Genomic DNA, 22,869 nt, shown 5'->3' with positions numbered 1-22,869 from the left:
AAATTATAATACCATCTCACAAAAGTTTACACAAACATTTACATTCACAATTTCAACTGAAGGTATTTTGCATTTGAAGGCAAATTAACTGAAACGTCTACTGAAAGACAAAGCCCACACAGTTTTCAGCGTCAACATAATTAGGAGCTATTCAAGTGTATCACTACCCACACTAATGTATGCACTCATACATAATAGATAATTAACTACTGAATAATTTATGATTTCCTCTTGTTTATCAGCGAAAGGCAATTGATGGAAACTTGCCATTGTGACGGGGAACTGCTAAAGAAACGCCCGAGACAATTGGGAGGAACTCTTAAAGCGAGTAACACCTTGATGTGTTTTTGTTGTTCAGCCTCCATTTATGATGATCGTTAATAGTGATACATAGTAAGCTTGTTGGTTTTGTTGCCATTGAATCTTCTATATCATTCGTTAAGAGGTTCTCATTGAATGAATTGAAAGGGAATACGCTGTTCCGGTATTGCGAATGATTATTTTGTTAAAACGTAAGCAACTAACTTCTATTTTTTTATATGTACTATGTAGTAGTTTTCGTTAGGATGATTCATATTTCAATGATAGAAAGGTTTCCTCCCGCATATTTATCGGGATCGCCCGTCTCATTTAGAGGGTCACGTCAACTTATGATTAGAAACTCCAGTTAGGTCCGAAACTATTCCGGCAGATCCCGGTAAATAAGCGTGAGAAATCCGATATCACATAAGTATCTTGCATATTGCTTCCTACCATCATTTTCTTGGTGGTAGGTTCTAAGTACTAATAAGTAAGGAAAATTCATAAAACTTACCGTTGTGTAACATCCTAACTCCTTGTAAGGATTCACTGCGACTAGAATAGATCCCGTGTAAGTCTGTACAAATCGTTAAGGACAATTATTATGTAAAAAAAAATATATAGAATTTCCATTGCATGTAGGCTGTAGGTAGAACAAGGATAATTAGATTAATATATAATCTAACAAACAACCCAATTATGTCGCGTATATTGATATCGTTAATATTGAACCTTATTTGTTGTGAACTAATTAGATATATTCTTCCTCAACTTCATCCGCAGAGTTCAATACCCTATCCGAGCCGTGTTTTGAATACAATTATAATACAACAAACGTAGATATTTAACAATATTGTCGAAAAAAACTAACGTATGTAGGTATGTCCAAAAGATTGGATGAAAAGATTTACTTACTCAAAAGCTTTATTCTCAAAACTAAAGTACATCTTTATTAGCCTTTAAAAACATCACTTACTTGCCTGCAACGCAGACAGAAACATCGTTAAAGTAAATAGCTTCCAGAATATTCTAATGGACTGTATATATCAAAATTGGCAGCAGCTCGGAGTTGCCGCTATCAAGCCGGCGGCATAGCAAGTCTCGTACAAAATAGTTATTAAAACATACGAGTACATGTGTGCCTTGCTTAATATGAATTCTAAATTCATCGGGGAAAAGAACGATACGTCTTTCCTTATAGCAATATTTGAGCATGCTTTGACTTGCAATTTTAATTTATTTAAATAGTTTTGGCAGACTGTCTACATTATAAATGCTTCTCTAATTTTCAAAAATATGTATTTTGTCTACTTGGATTGGACCCATAATTGGGTAAGGGCCTTGGTCGATATATCGATTGTAAAGAGGGAATGCTAGCCTTCTGTTATTTTAAGGACCTAACAACCGATTCAGCTGCTTTCCATGGAAAGCAAAGTTCCCTTGCATAGATAGAAGCTGAATAAAGCGCAAACCATGTCGGCAGCTAGAGAGCTGAACTACCGACTGTTCTTCTCAGTACAAAAAGTACAAAACCAAATGCAGTGATAACTCACCCAGACTATACAGTCGCTAGTCGTAGCTACAGCTGTAGGTAGTTGCTAGTCAAAGAAGGAAAGAAAAGCAAAGCAAATAAAATATTTCTGCTACAATAGTTAGAAAAGGATACGTAAACGAGGTCGTGTATGTATCGCGTCTTGAGGTTGTCGTTGATGGCTTGCTCCGTGATCTCCGGCATCATGGTCATGTCCGGGACCCCGTGGTCCGGGGCGCTTTCCCGTTCCTCCATCTTGTCTGGAACAAAAAAAAATATATAAGTCTGGGTATTCATAATATAGCTCTCATGAGCGTTAAGTTGATCCTCCAAAATCATAATAATTGTAATTTAATGTTATATGAGAAAAATAAAGACTTTTGAACTGAACTGAAAAATATAATCTAGGGTAAATATATCTAGCGACATCGAGCATAAAACCAATACAAAGACGGATAGACAAGGCATGTTTTAAAATGAATAAAATACCCAAGCAAAAGACTAGCTTACTAAAAATAAATCAATTGATTCACACAGAAAAGTTTGTCACAAACTAACGAAGTTTTATTTTACGAGCGTCATGATTTACGTCATAAAAGCATATTCCAATTATTTGAAACACTCTCAGGAAAGTACGAGGGTCCTTGAACTAATTTCGGGATATATTCCATTCGACGCTGAATATTCTGCGCAGGTTTTTTTCCAATATTCAAGGATTTCAACGTAAAATATGTCATGACTTCTTAGAGAAAATATGAGGTCCTATGTGTACGTACAATACCATCTAATAATTTACTATTTGTCACGGTTCTGTTTAAAAATATTGTTAATTCTTCTCAAAAATGCATAGCTCACACAACTCATTGAAATAAAATTCTACTTATTCAGTCTGGACAGTGCCAAAAACTAGCAATTTTTTGCCAATGTTTTGCGTCCTTGTAATATCCAATGCCCAATGTGCTTGAGATCTTGGCAAGACCTTTCTTTTTCTGTATCCTTGCCCTAACAACATCAACTTGAAAGCTTATAAAATTGCGAGTTGAGTGCTGGCAGATATTTTTGCTGCACTTAACCCTTTAACCAAGCTCTTAACCCTTCACTCCATACTGTAAAGACGTAGTTACAGAGAAAAACGAGATGAGATATCGGAAAATGCAAGATTCATCATTGACTATGACAGCATAAAAGAATCTTTGTAAAGAATGTAAAATAATCTTTGCTAGTAGCTGAAGTAATAAAGCACCAATCGAACGAAACAGGTTAAAGCGAAATGCACTAACACTAAGTCGTAACGTCACATACTTAGTCACTATCTAACACATAGTTAAAGTATACAAATAAAAACGCAGAATTATTAATGACGTCATTAAAAAGGAAAGGTGTGACGAGGACAAATATTATGTTACTGTCACAATACTTCAAGTATGTACCAACATATTTATAGTTATGTTTCACGACATAATCGTACAAACAGCTTTATTACTAACCATACCAATATGCCCCCCATGTTGGTATAATTATGGCCTTTGCCTAGGAGTGGGATCAAAAACAAAACTGCATGGAAAAAACACAATTCCAACAGATTAATCATTAAGCTACGATTTATTCAAAATGTTATTTTTAACAAAAAGCTCTATTTCAGCCAGCCGTGATAGAGGTCGGCGCGTAAGTGACTCTCATCAATCTTCATGATACAACTCAGGAGAGAGGACCATTTCACCCTGAGGGTTGGATGACAAGACAAGGTCGAGAATTCATTAAAATGTATTTTACTTAGTAAAATTCATTCTATACTACAGAATATTAAAAGCGCTTTCATTAATCCCGACGCTGCGTCAGCTCATATGATTCCGAATGGGTACGAAGTCTTCCGCAGTAAGGAATTTAGTCCTTGTGTCGCGGGGGTCTTACAAACAAACAAATCACGTGCACAAAGACACGCACTAATGCTTGTCCTACGCGGGGATCGAACCCACGACACGACGCGCACAGTGGTTTTGGCGTGGCGACCTCAACCACTCGGCTATCCATGCAATCGAATATTCACGCGTGAGTAAACCATACTTAAACAATGTGAATACACCCTCAAAAAAGTTCTATAATAAAATTAAAGAGGCAACTTAAATTAATAAAAGATAGATAAGCGGTGTAATAAGTGAGTTATTAACTGTCGGCCATACATTAGACCGACGTCACGGCATATAACTTTGAAAAGGTAATCCGGTGCGAACATGGTAATTAACACCTATCTTAAACGTATCTCACACATCAATCTTTTTATTTAGAAAGATTAGACCGTCATAGTAGAAAGCAAGCTGGTATGTAAGTTGAGGTGTAATGAAAAACACAATGGAAGAAAAATGTTTCATTAAACACAGATTAATAAGTTTTAGTATAAGATAGTAATGATAGTATACATGTAGGAACCTGGTTTCAAGTACGATACATGTAGCCTGTCGTGTTTGAAAACCATTCTGGGACACTACGACAAAATACAAAAAAGAAACTTTCTCGTAAATAGCTGTAACTTGAACAACAGATTAAGTCCCATTTCATATTATTTTTATAACAATAATTATACCAATAAACGTCGAGAAATCCTCGAGGGCTGCAATGTTGTCTCAATGTCGACAGCCTGAGGTCACTACTACGACAGCGACATTGTTCGACTTTGACAGGTGAAACTTGAATAGCTTTTTCACACTTATGAATTAATGCCATTTAAATTACCCAAATATTTATTTTTTAAAGGCTTATGACATGACATTAAATAGAAGCTCCGAGGGAAAAGTCATATTATTATGGTGGAAATGTGACAGTGCAATACATGGCGTAGAGCTCCGTCTCTCTTTTTTGCACGCAATAATTTTACTTCAAGACATGGCGGTAGACCCTCAGGATCTTTTATTAGGTACTAGCTGTGCCCCGCGGTTTGACTTGCGTAACCAAGGGAAATAGGGATTCATTTTTATTACATAAGGTATGTCACTGCTACTTATTCCAATAAAGTCAGTGAAAACTATAGTAACACGATTAATAATGAGCCTAACTTCAGTGACTCAGTTTCTGAAACGAAATCGAGTGTTAATTCTTTAATTTAATATGCACAATATCTTATTTCCTTGCAGCTTAATTCTAAGCAATATAAGACGATTCCTTTAAATTTATCCCTGTGACAGTTTCAGAGAAGTATTGACAAGTTGACATACATTTCAATCAAGTTCATGATAGGATCACACGCATTCTGCGTTTTCACTTATTATTATCAACTTCATATCGAGTGGTTTGAAGATAGAGCGCTAGACTTCTCCTTTAACTTAAGTGACAAAATTGTCGCTAAAATTATCGAGTGGTTTTGGAGATGGCGGTAAATGCTTATTGAAGTTTAGTTTCACGTGTCAGTGTTACTATTTCGAGCGGGTTTGAAGATGGCGCCCTTGTAAGCATATCAATTTACATCGATCTCGGTCCTGCACCCCCGGGCACCCCAAATACGATGTTATCGGCTGAGCGATTGATAACTGTTTTTATTACTCCTAAGGCACTAACGTGTTTGCTTAATAAACGATTTCGTGAAAGATTTCTGTATTTTTGTATGTGATTTTGTTATTTACGTGACCGTGTATTTTTAAGAATGGATATCATATTGGGACAGGTGTTTATTTTCGATTTTCGTTTTGTTTTGCTCAACTTTTAATAGGATCGTATTTATTAAAACATACTAAAACACTAAATTTAGATACAAATATGTGCCTAAAGATAACTTAAAATAAAAGACTCGTAAACTTAACTAAAAAGTTTCAGGTTCAGTCACAGGTAACGTAGGAAGTAAACCAATCACTTTATTTTGTAAAAAGACATAATAAGGACAAATTGAATTCCAGAGAGCCTTGTTCAATTGACAATACAATTTTAGGTCAAAACGAAGAGCTCTTAATAGTTATTAGGTTGAAAATGAAAATAAACAGGACTCATTATTGGAATTCCTTTGAGCGAAATTTCGTGATTTATCCAATAATTATTTACCTTCATCGTTTTCTACATAAGCTCTCGTTTACTTTGCTAGAAAGTGAAGATCACCTGTCTATAAATAACAAAGCTAATTGACTATAATTATCCTGAAGAAATAATCAGAGACTGAAAAGGCGTCGAAATAGAATATTCTCGTCACTTAGTTGTTTCCGTGAATATTAGTTATCCCTACTAATATTATAAATGAAAGTAACTCTGTCTGTCTGTCTGTTACGCTTTCACGTCTAAACCACTGAACTGATTTTAATGAAATTTGGTACAGAGATAGAGTTGACCTTGAGAAAGAACATGGGATAGTTTTTATCCCGGACTTTTGAAAAGTTCTCTTGGAAACGCGATATAACTGACTAGTATTAATATAATAGCTTTTGTTACACGCTTTCATAATTAATTGTTTAATTGTATTTTAATTTATACAAAAAAAACTTCACAAAGAATGAGAGATTTATGTAGTGCAAAAAAATACTAAAAATCAGTGCGGTCCAGCCGTTCCCAGAGAAGTTATCGGACGGAAATGTCACTTGCGGATAAAATACGTCATCGGAGCCCTCGCACTAGCTACTTATCAATATTACACATTATTTGCACAATTACTGTCGAGTACCGAGGACTTATCATCAAGTTATAAAGCTATAGTATCGCTGTGGGTAAGAGATGGCGCGCTACGCAACGTAGCTCTATCTCGCTTCTACTATTGCGACTGTTTTACTTTTATGTGTTTTTAGGGAGCTGGTCAAGTGTCGGTGTTGCGGCTGTGGTTGTGAATCATCATCGCCTGGTCTGGATTGAAGACAATAGGAGCCGGATGCGAGGATATTTTACGATTATGACTCGAGGTGTAATGTTTGTTTTGTCCGGTCAATATACCTACATATATATAACGGTTAATAAAATTCACAATGCCTACAAAACCAAATAATTCGAAGACACCAAGTTTGATGTTGTGGTAGTCTTGCGGTTGGATTTTGATTTTTTAGGTATTCTAAGACACTTCTCCAAACAGTGAAGGAAAATATTATGAGGAAATCTCGAGTTCCAAATGCTGGAATCTGCAATGGCTAACCCACAGTGAGCTTGGCGATCACTGCCTACAAACTTCCCTTTATTGGAGCATGCCCGGCAATCGGACATCAAAGGGTGCTATTATTATTACAATATAATATTGTATAGTACTCGGAAGGTTATAATTGAAACAACTATGTTCTCCTTGTTTATTAAACAGTCTGGAAGCGAAAGATATATCAAACATCACGACATTATTTCATCTCGGATTAAAAACAAATTAACATTAAGACTAAATCGAAACGTTACTTTATAATTTGTTGATAAACATATTAAGTGGGGCAACAGAGTTTCTATACCGTCCAGAAGTACTTTGATAATTTCAATCGAAAAATAGTAAGGTTTAAACAAAATAAGGCTAGTAATTACCAGTTTTCCTACTGGGTAACACAATTAAATGAGGAATGGAGGTTTAATAGTCGATCAAAGTTAAATAAGGAGGTAAGCTGCATCAGGTAAGGAGGAAAGCCAACTTCATAGATGCCTGGGAAAAATGGACAAAAACATCTGATGACTAACAAAAAGTGGACCGCTTCAGTAACAGGATATCGTTTTTAACTTTTGAGGAAGACAATAAAAATAATTTCTACATTCAGAATCTATCCGACTCCAGTGCAAAAATTCCTATTTCAGACATAACCACGCTTGTTCACGACAAAAATAGGTTTCTAGGAAAACATCCTTGACGTAGAAAAACAAGTCCTACGCTAATTAGGACAATAATTGCCTTGATTGATCCAGGACGACCATAAACGAACGCGGAATTAAAACCTGATTATCTGAGTTATTAAGGCTGTTTGTAACGTATACTAGATATCTACGTAAAGCGGTTGTTTTGAAAGAGGAACTTAATCAATGACTTGATGATGATGATTTTTGTATTATATTCTAATTTCAGCTTAGGATTAGGGTGTGTTTCATTCAGGGAAGCGTGGCGAGGAATGTGTGTAGTAAAATGGGATCAGATATCTGTTTTCAATGCTGTTCAACTGGATCCTGATGTATGCGAAGCCTTCAGACTGTTTGGACAAGAGAAAGAATCGGAGAGTCACAGATTTAATTACAGATACAAATGTTTCTGGCAAATAAGCGCGCCGTCAATGTGAGATTTTGCCAACTGAATCCAATGCACTCGATTATTCGATGCAAGGTAAATAGATTGCCTCGCATCTTGAACAACCTCTTTATGCACCTTTTTTACGGGGAAATCCTCATGGGACTTTCTCAGCCCTGGGAAAGGCGGAGAGGCATGAATCTTACCGGCTTAAAACACCGGCGCTTCACCCTTGCCTCATACCTGAGACCATGAAAACGCGATGCCAACTACCGCGATCGCACACAGAACCTGGCCTATCGAACTATCACAACCTTTTCAAGTTAAGACTATTACGTCTTAACCACACAGACTAACTTACGGCTTAAAACAACCCTTTAAAGTAAAACTATCGCAGCCGGGGAAACAAGACGGCGATATACAAGCTGTAGTACGTTGTCCTGCTTCTTTAGTTGTATGTTTAGAGGTGATGTAGAGGTAGGCTCCCTTGTTACAAGGCGTCTCGATAATCCTTAAACATATTTACAATGTCCGCAACTTAAACACGCTACCTTATTAGTAAGATACATTGATACAACTTATTGTTAGGACGAACAAAGAGATCTTAACCGTTGTGAAATTATTTACTAAACATTGCGGAAGGTGGTCAGCACGGTGACCGGTGTTAAGTTATCATCTGAGAGACTGTTTAATTATGAAAGTTTGTTTAATGTTAGCGCAGGCGCTGCGTGTTTTGACGAGATGACAATGAAAGTAAGACGAATTATTAGGCTTTATGGATCACATGTTTTATATAATTCTTGTATAGTTGTCTAAACTCAGGGTATCGTGTTGCCCAGGTGATTGGGTTGAGGGGGTCAGATAGGCAGTCGCTCCTAATAAAAGACTGGTATTTAGCTGCATCCGGTTACAGTAGAAGCCGACCCCAACATAGTTGTGAAAACCTCATCATAAATGATAGCAATTCTACGAGAAATCGCTCATCAAAAGCTTTAAAATCTTTAAACAATTGATCATACAATTTTCATACTCTATTACCTTCCCTCCATAATAAGTCTTCGCTAGTGAACTGTAATGCTCCAAGCCGCTCTAAATATCTAATAATATTGAATCAGCTGTAAGCTCTATTGACGCAATCGTATCGCGCGCCATCTTCGCCCACCGCCCGGTCCCAACAAATGTCCATGAATGAAAGCCTCTTATTGACTAGGGTTGGCAGACAATATATTTACCAGTAGACTAATTATTTTTTACCGTGAAATTTATATAAGATGAATGGTTCTCTTTATAATATACTTTATAAAAAGGCTTCATGGTTTTATATTGAAATCTCATAAATGGGCATTTAATGAAAACAACAATTAAATCAACATTTTGCTTGAGTGATTTATTAGAGATGATAAGTCAAGGCAAATAAATAATTAAAAAAAAAACATATAGAAAGGATTACAATACAATCAAGAACACAAGATTATTTACTTACCTAACGTTATCTAATATCTTTCTCCTATTTCATTACTTTTAAGCAGAGTTATATTTTAAAGAGACATTTCAAGACAATTCATGTAGATAAGAATAAAGTTAATCACGGGTAGATTAAGATAATTTATTTAAAATGTACGTGGCAGCCCTATTAGAAACAAGTCTGTAAGCACAGCAGGCACGCACTCGCGTGTTTAGCCGCGTCGCGTTTGTTTTACATCATTTCGTTTCGTTCAAATGTGCGATCCCCCTAATATATCTGTTGCGTATAATCTATTATTCAATGTGACTCAGCGCTTTCAGAGCCGAAATTGAAAAATGTCTCTAATGAAAATTTCTTTCCACTTAACTGTCTTTGTGACGGTTTTTGCTTTATCGGATGTTTCCTCGAAGTTTCTAGGTGTTTTTTGTTTTGCCATTCCAGTGTAATGGTGCAAATAATTTTGGTTTTATGAATGTTTATCTTATTAAGTACCAAATAATACAAAAAGACAGTTACCATATTTATAAGCATCTTAAACTATTCAATTAATCGGAAAATCGTTTTAAGATAAAATTAAATAGTAATCATTATGACCTTAGTAGGCGACATGGTCCTTAAAAACAACAAATAACGGATTCTCAAAAAGCGTAAACGGACACTTTGTGTAAAACATGTTTATCACCTTAACGATATTCCAGTAAAAATAGATACCGAAACTTAACCATATATCCAAACAGCACTATTCGAAAGCTTATTCATAAAAATACTTAACTTCCTTTCAAGGGACAGTCCCAAATCAGAACTTCCAAAAGACATATCAATAATAGAAATCGCATTCAAACTTCAAGAACTAAACCCTAACAATGCTTCCAGTTGCTGTCAACTTGTATCAAAAGAGGAACGGGTCTTTGGCGCCGGCGCTACCCACGACACAGGTTACGGTACATTGGTACAAGGGACCCGACCGCCGAGCTTGGGGGTTAGGTGGGAGCCCCCATTCAAACCTCACCCGTTTTGTAAGAACATTCAAGTGTCCTAATTCAATAAAATGAAATCGAATTTTAGATTAAACGTATATCTTTTTAGGGTGACATTTTCGTTTCGATTTGGGTGGTAATGATTTGTTAGTTAAATTAAACGTTTTAAGTAGTAGGTTATTCAGGTATGTTTAAATTCAATACAACTGCTTTTAAAATTGTGCACATGGCAATCACTTCTATAGTTTTCTTTCATACGATTTTGTTACATTTCTACAAGGCTACGCTTTTTAAATGTATAACTAACTCCACGTCCAAGTCTGGCAAAAAATATCGATAAAGTTGTTCTTCAAAGAAAAATACGTTTGCGTGTTAATAAACAAGTTTCGTAACAAACTTATTCAATCATAATTTATAACGAATAACATTCACACTCATCATTTGTAGGCTGCCAATGACTTACCCACAATCACATTGTGGAAATAAAGCAATAAAACTCGTCGCAAGTCTAACAAGCTCCGTATATCTAAGCAATTGCGACATTACGCTGAATTGAAAAGAAATAACGTGTAGGCGAACCGGCGGAGGGAACCTAGGGCGAGTGAGAGTAATAAAACTGGTCAAGTGTGAGACAGACTCGTGTCACTGAGGGTCTCGTATAAAGAGACTAAAACAAGACACAAATTTGCCAAAACAATTGGCCATCCATTTCAAAAGCCTAATGATGCCTCCGAGCTCCGGTTTTTACGAGATACAGCTTGGTGACGGATGGATGGACTGGGGGTTACGCAGCCGGACAGGCAGCGAAGTCTTAGTAATATGTTTTTAACTTCTGAGTGCGGATCCCTAAAAAGAAGCCCACACAGGCGAGCCGAGGCGACGCGTAGGCGATATAACAACGTTTATAGTCCAGGAGCGTTCTTTTATTAACAAGCCCCTTTTACTCGTAAACGAATTCTCGAGTACTATTACGTAAATCATATTATACGTAGCAAAAGCAAAAACACACTAGAATTGGACTTACATTGAGGTTAAATTGCTAATTCATATTAAGTTATGTCATCTTACTGCGACTTTTGCTATTGCTTTGGCAAAATACGTAATAACGCCACCGGAATGTTATTGCTTAGGAAATAAATACCGAGTTTCTTGGAGACAGAATGATCTTAAAAAGGTTAGGTAGGTATTACGAGGGATAAGCGTACTTAGGAATCTTGGGAAAAGTCTTATGAGCCGTTATGTAAGCCATAATTAAGGACAAAAACGAAACCCGCCTTTGTTAGGAATAGGATAAATAGAGGTCTTTGCTTTGTGGAGGCACGTTGATATAAATTTATTAATATTACATAAAATGTTTTTATCTAAATATTATCTAATATATAAAATTCTCGTATCACCGTTTATGAAATGTAACTCCTCTGAAACGGCTCGAACAATACTTATGAAATTTTGTGTACATATTCGGTAGGTCTGAGAATCGGACATCTATTTTTTAGACAGCTTTCTTTTATTCCAAAAAAACTCAATTGTATGGCAAAACGTTTGCTGGGACATTTTTTATGCATAATTTATTTTTTACAGTCTGTTTTAGATGATGGACGAAAGGCCTCCCTCTTTCTCTTCCAGACCTCTCTATCTTTTGCGATTTCACGGCACGTGCGCCCCGCGTATTTGATTAGATCAAAATATTAACTAAATAATAATGTAGACCATGTAAGGCTACGCTTTTAGATACTAAGCTTATAATAAAACTTATTGATACACTTATGAGAATTGCCGCTAAGATTGGTAGCAAAAGTTTGAGCACACGTTTAGTATGCTAGGTCACATTCTAGCGACAGGAGATAACTAAAACCTAGGTATTTTCCCGACTCGGGAGCATTATGATAATTAGGTTTTCTAACGTGTTACAAGAATACTGATGCGGTGACTTTAGAAACGGTGTTAACACTTGTGAACAGAGATAAATACTAGCCCAGTATGTTATGTTACGTATTTTATTTTTAAAATATTATATTTAAGTATTAAGACTTCGAAACTACACATGAAAAGACATATACAGGGAAATAATATTATTGGAGGCAAGGATTCGGAGAGAAGGTGCTTGTAATTTACTCTGATAGAATTCACATTAAAGGGATTTTGGAAGCATGAAATCGTTCATCTGTTTCTAAGTCTGGGTGACATTGTGCATGTGAATTGTATGTTTGTGAAACACCGCGCGATTAAATTCCTTAGAGCGGGAGCCGTGTTTATAAAAAAAATCTCTTGCTTTTCCCTAGCCCTGTAAAACGGTACGACTCAGTTCACGCCACAAAGATTTTATTTTTGTAAAAGGACAGCGTTTTCTTGTACACTCTGTAAATCTAATTCGCACGCAAATTTTAATCTTACTCGTGTTTAAATAGTCAGCTGTCGCAAAGTTTTCGTTACGCCCACATTTGCTCCGGATTTGTCCTTACAAAATGTACAGTCAGAAACGAAAATCCGTTAACACTATCCAAATTATTTTTTTGTATCATTTACATGATACAAGAGAGCGCACTTTTCTATCTTTTTGGACACCACTTACAAAGTGAGGCGCGTCTGGAGCTGATTGCCAACGCATGTTTAAAGTTTTTGTGTGAAGGACGATGCTAAAATTGGAATTTTCTTTTCTTTAGATGACTTGAAAGTCCTTATAAAAGTGTGTTCGGCTCGAGTTGTAGTTATTATGGTCCAAATGAAAACGAAAAACACGAAAATCAAATCAGTTCCAATCCTAGAATTCTCGAAATTTAGAATAAATTGGATTTGTGCATTTTCACATGGAACGAATGTACCATGTGTGTGGCTCGAACGAGCCGCACCGCTTTTCAGAAACAGGGGCAAAAGCATGGTCAGCTATCTGCGCTTCTAAAATCCCTTCAATATGAATTCTATCAGTGTTAATAATACCCTTAATCCATTGTATTTCGCAAGCTATAAACGTCAAAATGACATTAACATAAACCTAATCCCCGTCTCTAGTACTAATGTTCATCGCTAATAAATTCCTTTGTGAAATCTCCATGAATAAGGCATTGTACATTCCCAGCTCATTTATTACCAGCCAGCATTTATTGGGTTACTTTTATTAACTTGTTAATGGTTGTTACGGAATACTGATTAGCTCCTAATTAGTAATCATGACACGGTTATTTATGTATCATCTTGTACAATGCCTAAACCGTTCATAAGACTTTTATGATTGTTAAACTTTATGCGATATTAGCTCTTATTGTACACTACTTAAAGGGTGAGAATTCTATGAGTTTAAAGACTATATTCGTTTGTTAAGGATTTGTTTACATGTAGAACAATGTTTCTACCAGATATGGGTCTATAGGAGCCAAATATTAACTCTTATATTGTGCACCTTAGGGGTGAAAATTCATTGACTTTATAAACAACTAATTTCCTAAGGACATGTACTGCCTTTACCAGATATGGGAACATATAAGGAGGTGTTCACACGAGCTCCAAGCACCGTAACCGTCGTCTCGGTCCCTTGAGAACATGGCATTCAAATTATTGCTTTAAATCAGTTCAGTTGTAGCGTAAATAAAGACTGTATTATAAGAACAAATATACAACCTATAGAATAATTACAGGTAGGTTTATGGTTTTAGATTTGTTTAAGATGTCAGATGTTCTGATTTCGGGTATAACGTAAACATATTATAGAGTAGAAAAAAAAATTATCGTTAGAGAAAAGATGTCCGGTGAGTTTTCAAGAGGAATTATGAAGTATTTATTTGGTTGTAGGATACTTTTATTCATAATTCGTGGTAATTTTATAGTTTTTGGTAACTTCTTTATTTCTTTCCTAAATGATATTCCCATGATGATAAAAATCACACTGCATTTCTTATGCTCGGCTTAGAAAAATTATTAAAGAAATGCTATTAAAATATCATTAGTAGTTTTGATTCATTACTCAAAGACCAAATGTGACAGTGGACAGACATTCAGAAATACAAACATCATTATTTATTGTACTAGAGTTGAGAATTCCATTTAATATTCGATTTAAACGATTTCTAATGATGTGCAAGCAAAAATGAAACACGAAGAAATGGATGAATGAAGTTATGAACGGCGAGAAATGGGACTACGGAAGCCAGACACTAGAGAAAAATATGATACGATTTTACACCTATTAATTATTGTCTACTAGCAACCCTTTTGTTTTAGTGTGTCTTTATGTAACAACACAATTTAAATAAATAAACGACTGATTTATTTGAGTTATATGTGTATTTAATTTGGTAATCTTTTCTTTGGCAAAAAGGCACTACATAATTGTTTAAAGTACTAAAAACGGAGTGATCTTATGTGTTACTAGTAATTACCACTTGTAAAGTGAGGATAGCTCCTCGTAACATACGGGGAGTGGTCCAAAAACAATCTTTAGGATATCTAAATACGGTCCAGTGGATACGAATCTAAAAGCTATATCTAAGAACTGTCTTACTATGGCCTCTCAGATATATCTACATAAAAACAAGATATATTAAACACAAATACTATCACAAAGGAAATCCATACAGTTATTTTTGTCCATACGTATATAAACACGTTTTATGAGCGCGATAAATAACCGTATGTCGTATCGGCTACGAGCAACGAATATCGCGTGTCATAAACCTGCCAAATACTTAGTAGAGTAAGTAAATACATGTGACATCGATATTATTGAATGTAGGAAACTACGGCAAGGTTGAGTTGCCGAAAAAAAAGATAATTTAGGGGAATCGTTACCCTTGGTTACTGGTGATACGACTCCCTTTTCCGCATTTATGTAGACTTCAAGTCGACCTATTGTGCATCGGGTGCTTTTAGGAGGGTGTCAATCCAGCCATCCCAACTCCCCCCAGAAGAGCAGACGTAATCGTTATCCTCATCACATTACATTATTAATATAATTTTAGTGTTTAAATGATGATGTTGATGCATTGGAAATGAGGTGAATTCGGCCATTAATTCTGGGGTATTTGTTTCCCTTAACCGACTTATTAGATCCCATACCAAATAATTTAACATAAGTACAAACAATTTATTAGTACTGCAGCTCACAAACATTTCTATACATAAAAACAGTACGAGATGAAAGCATGGCATCCGAGTGTGCAGACGTACAGACAATTAGACGGCCATTATACATGCATTATGGTTTTACTGCCATTTGTGTGCACGGACTCAAAACGATACCGTACCATAAAAACGAGATGGCTATGTTAGTTCGCATATTATATGGTTGGTTGATGGTTCTGCGTATCATATTCGAATATAAAGTAGAAAATATATATAAAAAAAAAACAAACAAATTTGAACACGGATCCCTAAAAAATGATATATCTAGTAAATAATTACGCGGTAATTGTCTTGTTTTATTGTATGTCAGATATGTTACATATTGAGTGTTTTAAGGGGGAGCCAGCGTTAACGCAGTAGCAAAAAAATAATCTTTTAAGGGGAAGTGTAATACAGTGGTATAAAGAAACTTTGTATCAACATCAAATACACCGACTTAATAAAAAATAACATATAATTAACGTCTGTTCAATGTGTTCGTCATGGTTTATTGAGTATTAGATATAAGTTTTTATAGTTGTATATGCTATGTAACACTACTAACAACATGTTATGTATATGTTAATAGGACTGATATTTTTTTTTTATTGAAGATGTTGTAGGCCTCAGAACTTCGCCTTAATAAATATTTGTTATGTGTTGAGAAAGAGAGACCTTTTGTTATTTGCTAACATTTTCACAATGTTTATAGAGATTATATCTATTCACACTCCGTTTAATTGCAACTATTATTTTCACAATTTATGAGCACTATCTTCATCGACCGATTTTAATAAGGGATTGCTAATAAATAATTGAATTGTAAATATATCATTACCTTATTGCCATATCGGGAGATGACCTATTTCATTGAAATCGGTAACAACTAGTCTGAAAACTATTTCTACTATAAGACGGGCGGGACCAAGAAAATGTCACACTAGTGAAGTAGTAGCCAAGTTTTAAATAGTTGTAGAAGCTTCAAGTGAGACACTCGAAAACAACTTAGTTTATACCGTCTTAGATAGCAGTGGATTCGTCAGCCTCCCCAACAGTGCGTTTATAAGCAATAAAACAAACATAGCCAAGTGCAAGTACAAAACGATTACGCACGAAGACGAGAGTATTCTGCATGTTAGCAGTCGTAAAATAATAACGATGTCCCAAACCTCACGAAATTACAGACAGAAGGAATGCGTCGTAAAACCACTACGTCTGGTATCGTAATTTACTCTGCAGGAATATATTATTAAAAACAGGAGAAAACTTGAAAATATTTGAGCTATTAGTTTGGGAACACCGGACTGAAATACTGTATTCATTAAAGTTGAAGGGAGAAAAGATAAACCAATATCTTTTCAGGTTTCTATTTAAACTAAATCCGATAAGCTTGAAGAAGTTTTTAATAAGGATTTTTCAATTTGACATCAGCTCATCTCCACTTACCGCGCTGGCTTTCTTTACTAAAAACCTTACGTCGGCGTCGTATCATAATTTAGCGGGGCTTGTCTCGACACGTGAGCTCGCAAAACGAGGAGTCACCTCCGTAGGAGCGAGAGGGGTGGGGAGGAACATGCCTTTACCTAATGTGGAAGACAATGCGGCTCTCAAGGACCTGCCAATGTTATTTTCGGAACGCCGTCTATAGGTATTTTCTCGACAAAAACTAGTTTCGTTCCCGAAACTGGTTCGATATTGACGTCCCTTTAATTAGTATTCAACTTCGAACTTCGGTGATTACTTTTTGTTTATCAAGACAAGTACGATATGAGCTAGACTTATCTTTCGTACAATATTTGTTGGGACGAAAATATCGTTTACGATGGCGTCGTTCTCTTTTGGACCATATCCTGGTTTAGTATTTAATATTTTACTTCTTTGCGAAAAAAATCCCCACTGTACCCGCATCATCTAGATAATGCTTTAGTAGGAGTTACAACATGTCACCTTAATGCCAAAGATTTTATTACGAAATTTTGGCGCCTTCCTTCCGTATATCCTGTTTACAGGCGTGATGCTACATTTTGTTTCAAGTTTATTATTAGGGCACCACTCAACCATGGTGCGGCTTCTTTCACGGGCGACTGGATGGGTTAACTACAAGGTGTGACACTCAGGTCAACTGGGGCCAGACGTGTCGAAAACGGTTTCTTGATTACATTTTAAGCCAGTTAATATTTATGTAAGCCAGGTCAATTACACAACCCCCGAATAACATACAAGACCACATGGGTAGACAATCAAAGTAAGTGATTAAACGTAAATTGGACCCGTACATGGTTTAATTAGACTGACGTTTCGACGGATGCCTAAAATCACGCTACTTTGGTTTAGACGCAATCTAGCTGGTTCAGGTGTCACTGGGATTTATAGTCAAATACCAGAATATCTATCGGGAAACGAGAATTTATTGCGATGTGTGTGAACTGTGAAACGAGCTACCCGAAGCCTCTAGCACTTAGAGAGCCGCTTGGAGTACGGATGTGACGTCGATTTGCAAATATTTGATGTAAGAACATGCCAGCACGTATTCAGTTTTTTTAAGAACTTCAAAACGTCAGTATGGAATATTCTTTTTCCATATTTTGTATCAACATCTGGTCTGCTATCCTGATTATAGTTGTAAGGGAGGGATGGATTTCAACCTGCCAGTGGATAGCTGGTATATGTATGCCGTATACAGTATTTACTAGTACCTAAATCTTTGTAAATGGTAATCTCTACACTGTACGTCTTTTCCAACATACTACTTATTATTCCGGTAAATGGATAAATATTTACGCGACAGAACCAGGGCACGTACTAACACATGTATTTGAGTACCTACTAGCATATGAAAACAGCTACATTGTAACACTATTGCTCGCGTTGTCACATTCGAGTAACTCGTTTTCGCGAAAATTTGTGCTTTTATGTGTAGTCAGAAATGTGTAAGAACCTACATATGAAATATTTAGCGCAGTTATGCTGTGTTGATAACGCAAGTTGTAATTTGCGACGATTTTTACAAAAAAATGCGAATTCACTTTATAACTGCATAAGATAAATTTTAGTGTATGAAACTTGACATTTGTGTAACAGACGCACTAGTAGTTGCTGTGTAAGATTGCCAATGTTTTTTAATTTGCCTTTCCGCGTTTTGCTCATTAAACCCAATGAAATCAAACCAGATACCAAATACGGTGTAAATAAACACTTGACTTGTATATCGGGCACTTAACAAAGGCGTATTAGTTGGCTCAGTTGGATTATCAGTGTTTGTGGGGGTTACCGCGGACTGGGGGCCTACCACCTCCTCCTATAACACACCTATAGGAGTAGAGTAAGTGAGATGGCACTCTACGAAGCTATATCGCCGTCTTGCTTTCACAAACGGAACAGTCGTTTGTTTAAGGAGCGGTGGTAGGCGCCTTGTTAAACGCACTTCATTGACGATCAATTGCTTTAAGCTTGTTTTAACGAAAGCGGTACTCGCCGGCATTTAATTCAATTGACCTGCAACTGGATATTTTAGTTAAGCTTAATGTGTCGACGACAATTATTTATTTAGTGTTTTATTAAATGAAAGATTGTCTTCCAAGTTAAATATTTTAAGCGACTATTATTTATTTGTTTAATGGAATTAGATACGCTCTTACGTCAAAAACGTTGTAAAAGTAATGGAGGAAAAATGGAAAGTTTTGTAGTAAACCTCAATTGATTGACTCTAGATAGGGCACGACTTTAGCCTCATCAAAAACGAAAAATCATGTTAAAATAAACTTAAACACCATCTTAAGTCTTTTATCGCCAAAATTACTTTTTATTTGAATGACAAAAGTCTACATCATAATATCTTACAACAAATCCATCACAATTGAAAGAACCACTATAATCATACAAATTTAAGGAACTATTACCACCTCTCTAAGTTATCTTACTATATTTGTGGAAAAGAGACGGTGCTCTACAATATAAAGTGCTTTGTCACGCTCGCACTATTCTTTTTTTATAGACGCGGTCTTAGGCCCTCTTTCGAGCGGGGAAGTACTCACAAAACACTTTGTATTACAACTACATTATACTTTAACGACTACACATATTAAAGAGACCGTAAACCTCTCTTCTTGAAATAAAATAAATCATTGATAACTGTCGTATAGTCGGCGTTTCTTTGCATTGTTGTAACTTGTCAAGTGTCTACGGAGATGGCTTTGGCACTGGTACTAGTGGTACTTGAGTAAAGTAGATTTGTCACAGAAAAAATCCAGTTTGATTCTTAATAATATAATTCGTTCCAGCGGATTTTAATCAATATTGACTCTATGTTTAAATAACAGGCGTGCAATTGGTGAGGTTTATGTCCAACAGTGGACGAATATAGGCTGATGGTGATGGTGATGATGATGATGATGATGATGATGGAATAACTGAAGATGAAGTTACGAGCTGTTCTGAGCCCTTTGAAGCATAATTTTGGGTATAACATAAAACAGACAGTTTAGAAAAATTACTCTAATATTCAAATAAAACAGAGAATCATGGAAGAAGAACTAACTGACGTGACAACGTCTGCACTACATTTTATACTAACTATATCGTAAGGTTGGAAACTAGTCGGGCAATTGTAATAAATACGCGTGAAAACCGTTGCATCATTTCATAATCTTCAATACGTTGTACAAACAACACAACCAAAACAAATAAACTTTAAAAAAATATGGACTACAACAAATGCATAAACAATGTAACCTTTAAAATACAAGTTGTAAACATGACTAACGTGTGAACGAACAACCAGAGCATTGTAATTATAAATTGTAAAATAAAACTAGAAGCGGAACAAGGAACACTTATAAACGCGGGCAAACCCAGGGCAGAAGCTAACAAGCCATAAATAAAACTTTACAATGAATGTACCCTTAACGACATATATATCATTTCCGTCCCCTGATTTACGAGCTTTTCTAAAGATATAAATGTATCACCTTTTATTTTTGTTTCCGTAAAAATTTGTTCGTTTTGTGTTTGTAAATATTTGGGTGGTCTATTGACGACTTGAATAGAAGAGATTGGTGTCTTGTTTCCATGGATGGTATTGATAACATATTTAAGTATGTGCAGGAATGGGATTTGAATGTAATTATGCTAGAACAATGCTATAAATTATGTGTTATCTAAAATCAAAGTTTTTGTCGTTTGCCCGAAAACTCCTGGGCCAAAGTCTGTACCCTCTGGGTCCCATCAAACATAAAACGGCGACGAGGACGGCCTCGAATGAGATGGCGCGACGAACTGGATGCGTACCACAAACAGTGGATGGCAAAAGCAATAGACCGGACAGAGTGGAAGAACCTAAGGGAGGCCTTTGCCCTGCAGTGGGAAAGTAATGGCTAAAAAAAAAAAAAAAAAAAAAAAAAAAAAAAAAAAAAAAAAAAAAAAAAAAAAAAAATCAAAGAGGAGTATTAAGATAAGACCCGAAGTTATAGGCCTGAGGTTTAAAATATCGACAGGTCGTGGTAACAGTACCAGGTTCCCCAGTCGCGCATGAGCCGGTAGTTTATAACTGCACCAAATCCGAAGTTACAGGTTACGGATAAAGCTGTATAAGCGCAGGTTGATGCAAAACGAAAATACTTAATATTAACACGAACATATGATTCATTTTTATGTAGTTTTTTTTTTAAACTGGTGAAAAATTTCGATAAACACGCAAACATTTCAAATTTCTGGTAACAAGATGTCGCACTCCTCTGGTCAAAACAGATTGTCTCTGACAAGGCGTGGTCGTAAAAGCTCACACAGCAACAGTAACTTACTGTATAAGCAAGAACAAAGCCACAAATATTGGATTTTTTTACTGTGTAATTAAATCCATTACAAAGTACTAAAATGTACTAAACTGTATATCAAAACAAACAAAATGTCAATTTACCGTCTGTCATTTTCCATCAAAAATGGTGACCGTACCACTTGGATTTCACGATCAATTTCTCTAATCAAATAGAATCTGAACCAACATAATATATATACCAACATACGTTCCAACATCAAAGCGTTAATCTAACAAAGTGTAACAAAGTTCTACGAACCATTTTCATTTTCTCCATCACAAACAGGCGCATTTCCCGGCGACACGAGCCGGCCTGTATAGCACATAGCTCGATGTGCCGTAAACGAACACGATGTACCAACAACGAGGCGACGGCCAATGCACTCGCTTGCTCTATTTACCTACAGCAAGCTATTTATTCTACACACGTTTCCAGCCCTCTGGAAAACCCTAAACTACACTTCCAAGCTTCACTAGTCGATCAAAAAATAATAATCACTTTTTGCAGTAAAAAAAATTCAACAGAAAACAGCCTTCACAAAAACAATATCCGACAAACTGATCGTCTTTTTATTCATAGATACGAAAACGAAAAAGAACGTTAAAATATTTAAATGTCAAAGCGGCATTTGAATATGCGACCTTTTTTGAAATGCTACTGAAATTAAATTCGTGAAATTGTTTAACCCTCGAATGCTTAGGGAGGGATATAATTGTACATGGTGATGCTTACATGCAAGATTCGTCTCGGGCATGTGATACTCAATAATAGTAATTAGATTTTTTTGTCCTTTAAACTCGATTATATTAATTTCCCTTCACTTTACATTGAAACACATGACCAATTAATGTCCGTAAAGCATAAACGTGATGAAAAAGTACCGTTAAAATTAAATTACATGGATAATAACAGCAAATAACTTACGAGCACTCAAGGGGATTATGTAGTGGAAGATGATAACCTATTAAAATGCGTTCATGTAGGCTATACAAAACAATAAACGCTTGGGGCTAGCTAGAACAACTTAATTACAGCCTCCGGGGATTTGCGATATTGGTTTTCTGATTGCGTACGGCGGCCAGGTAATTTGTAGGCAAGCTTGTCACGTGCGAAATGTTGACTGCGATAGCGATGAAGACTCACATTATCTTGTAATAAGCTTGTTTTAGTTTTCAGCGTCCTTTATAACCTGTATTAACACTGTCTGGACTTTGACCCGAGCTGTTCTTGTTTTTGCCCTTCAAATATAATAGAACCTTTTTTTTACTTTAATTCATTTAAACACCACCTCTTTGGTCAGCCCTAAGTAAATAAATGGTTTGAAATCTTCTAGCTCTTGATATATTATTACAGTCAGTGAAAACTAAAAAAATACAATACATATGTGAAATAAATTTCATTTCATTCTTTTATTATTAGTCGCAAATTGGATTTCTACAAATTTATAAAATGTATCTAGAAACAATTAAATAATGTTACTGCAGTTTAAATATTACGAAATTACAGAGAATAGAGTTTGGTTCTCGTAGAATTAAATACCT

General features: G+C 35.8%; 1 protein-coding gene across 1 annotated transcript; it reads right to left on the bottom strand.

The window, feature by feature from the left end:
• Window positions 1-679: 679 nt before the first annotated feature.
• Window positions 680-22,668, bottom strand: LOC113504992 (myosin-3-like). Its single transcript, XM_026887512.1, has 3 exons — window positions 21,587-22,668; window positions 1,967-2,091; window positions 680-877 (listed from the first exon to the last, which is right to left on the bottom strand). Exons 1-3 carry the CDS (start codon window positions 21,651-21,653, stop codon window positions 680-682), a joined length of 390 nt encoding a protein of 129 aa, XP_026743313.1. The 5' UTR covers window positions 21,654-22,668.
• Window positions 22,669-22,869: the final 201 nt, after the last annotated feature.

The sequence above is a fragment of the Trichoplusia ni genome, chromosome 23 (assembly GCF_003590095.1).
Source record: "Trichoplusia ni isolate ovarian cell line Hi5 chromosome 23, tn1, whole genome shotgun sequence".
NCBI lineage: Eukaryota > Metazoa > Arthropoda > Insecta > Lepidoptera > Noctuidae > Trichoplusia > Trichoplusia ni.
Note: the sequence above shows the minus strand (reverse complement) of the source record. Positions and strands in the feature narration are given on the sequence as shown.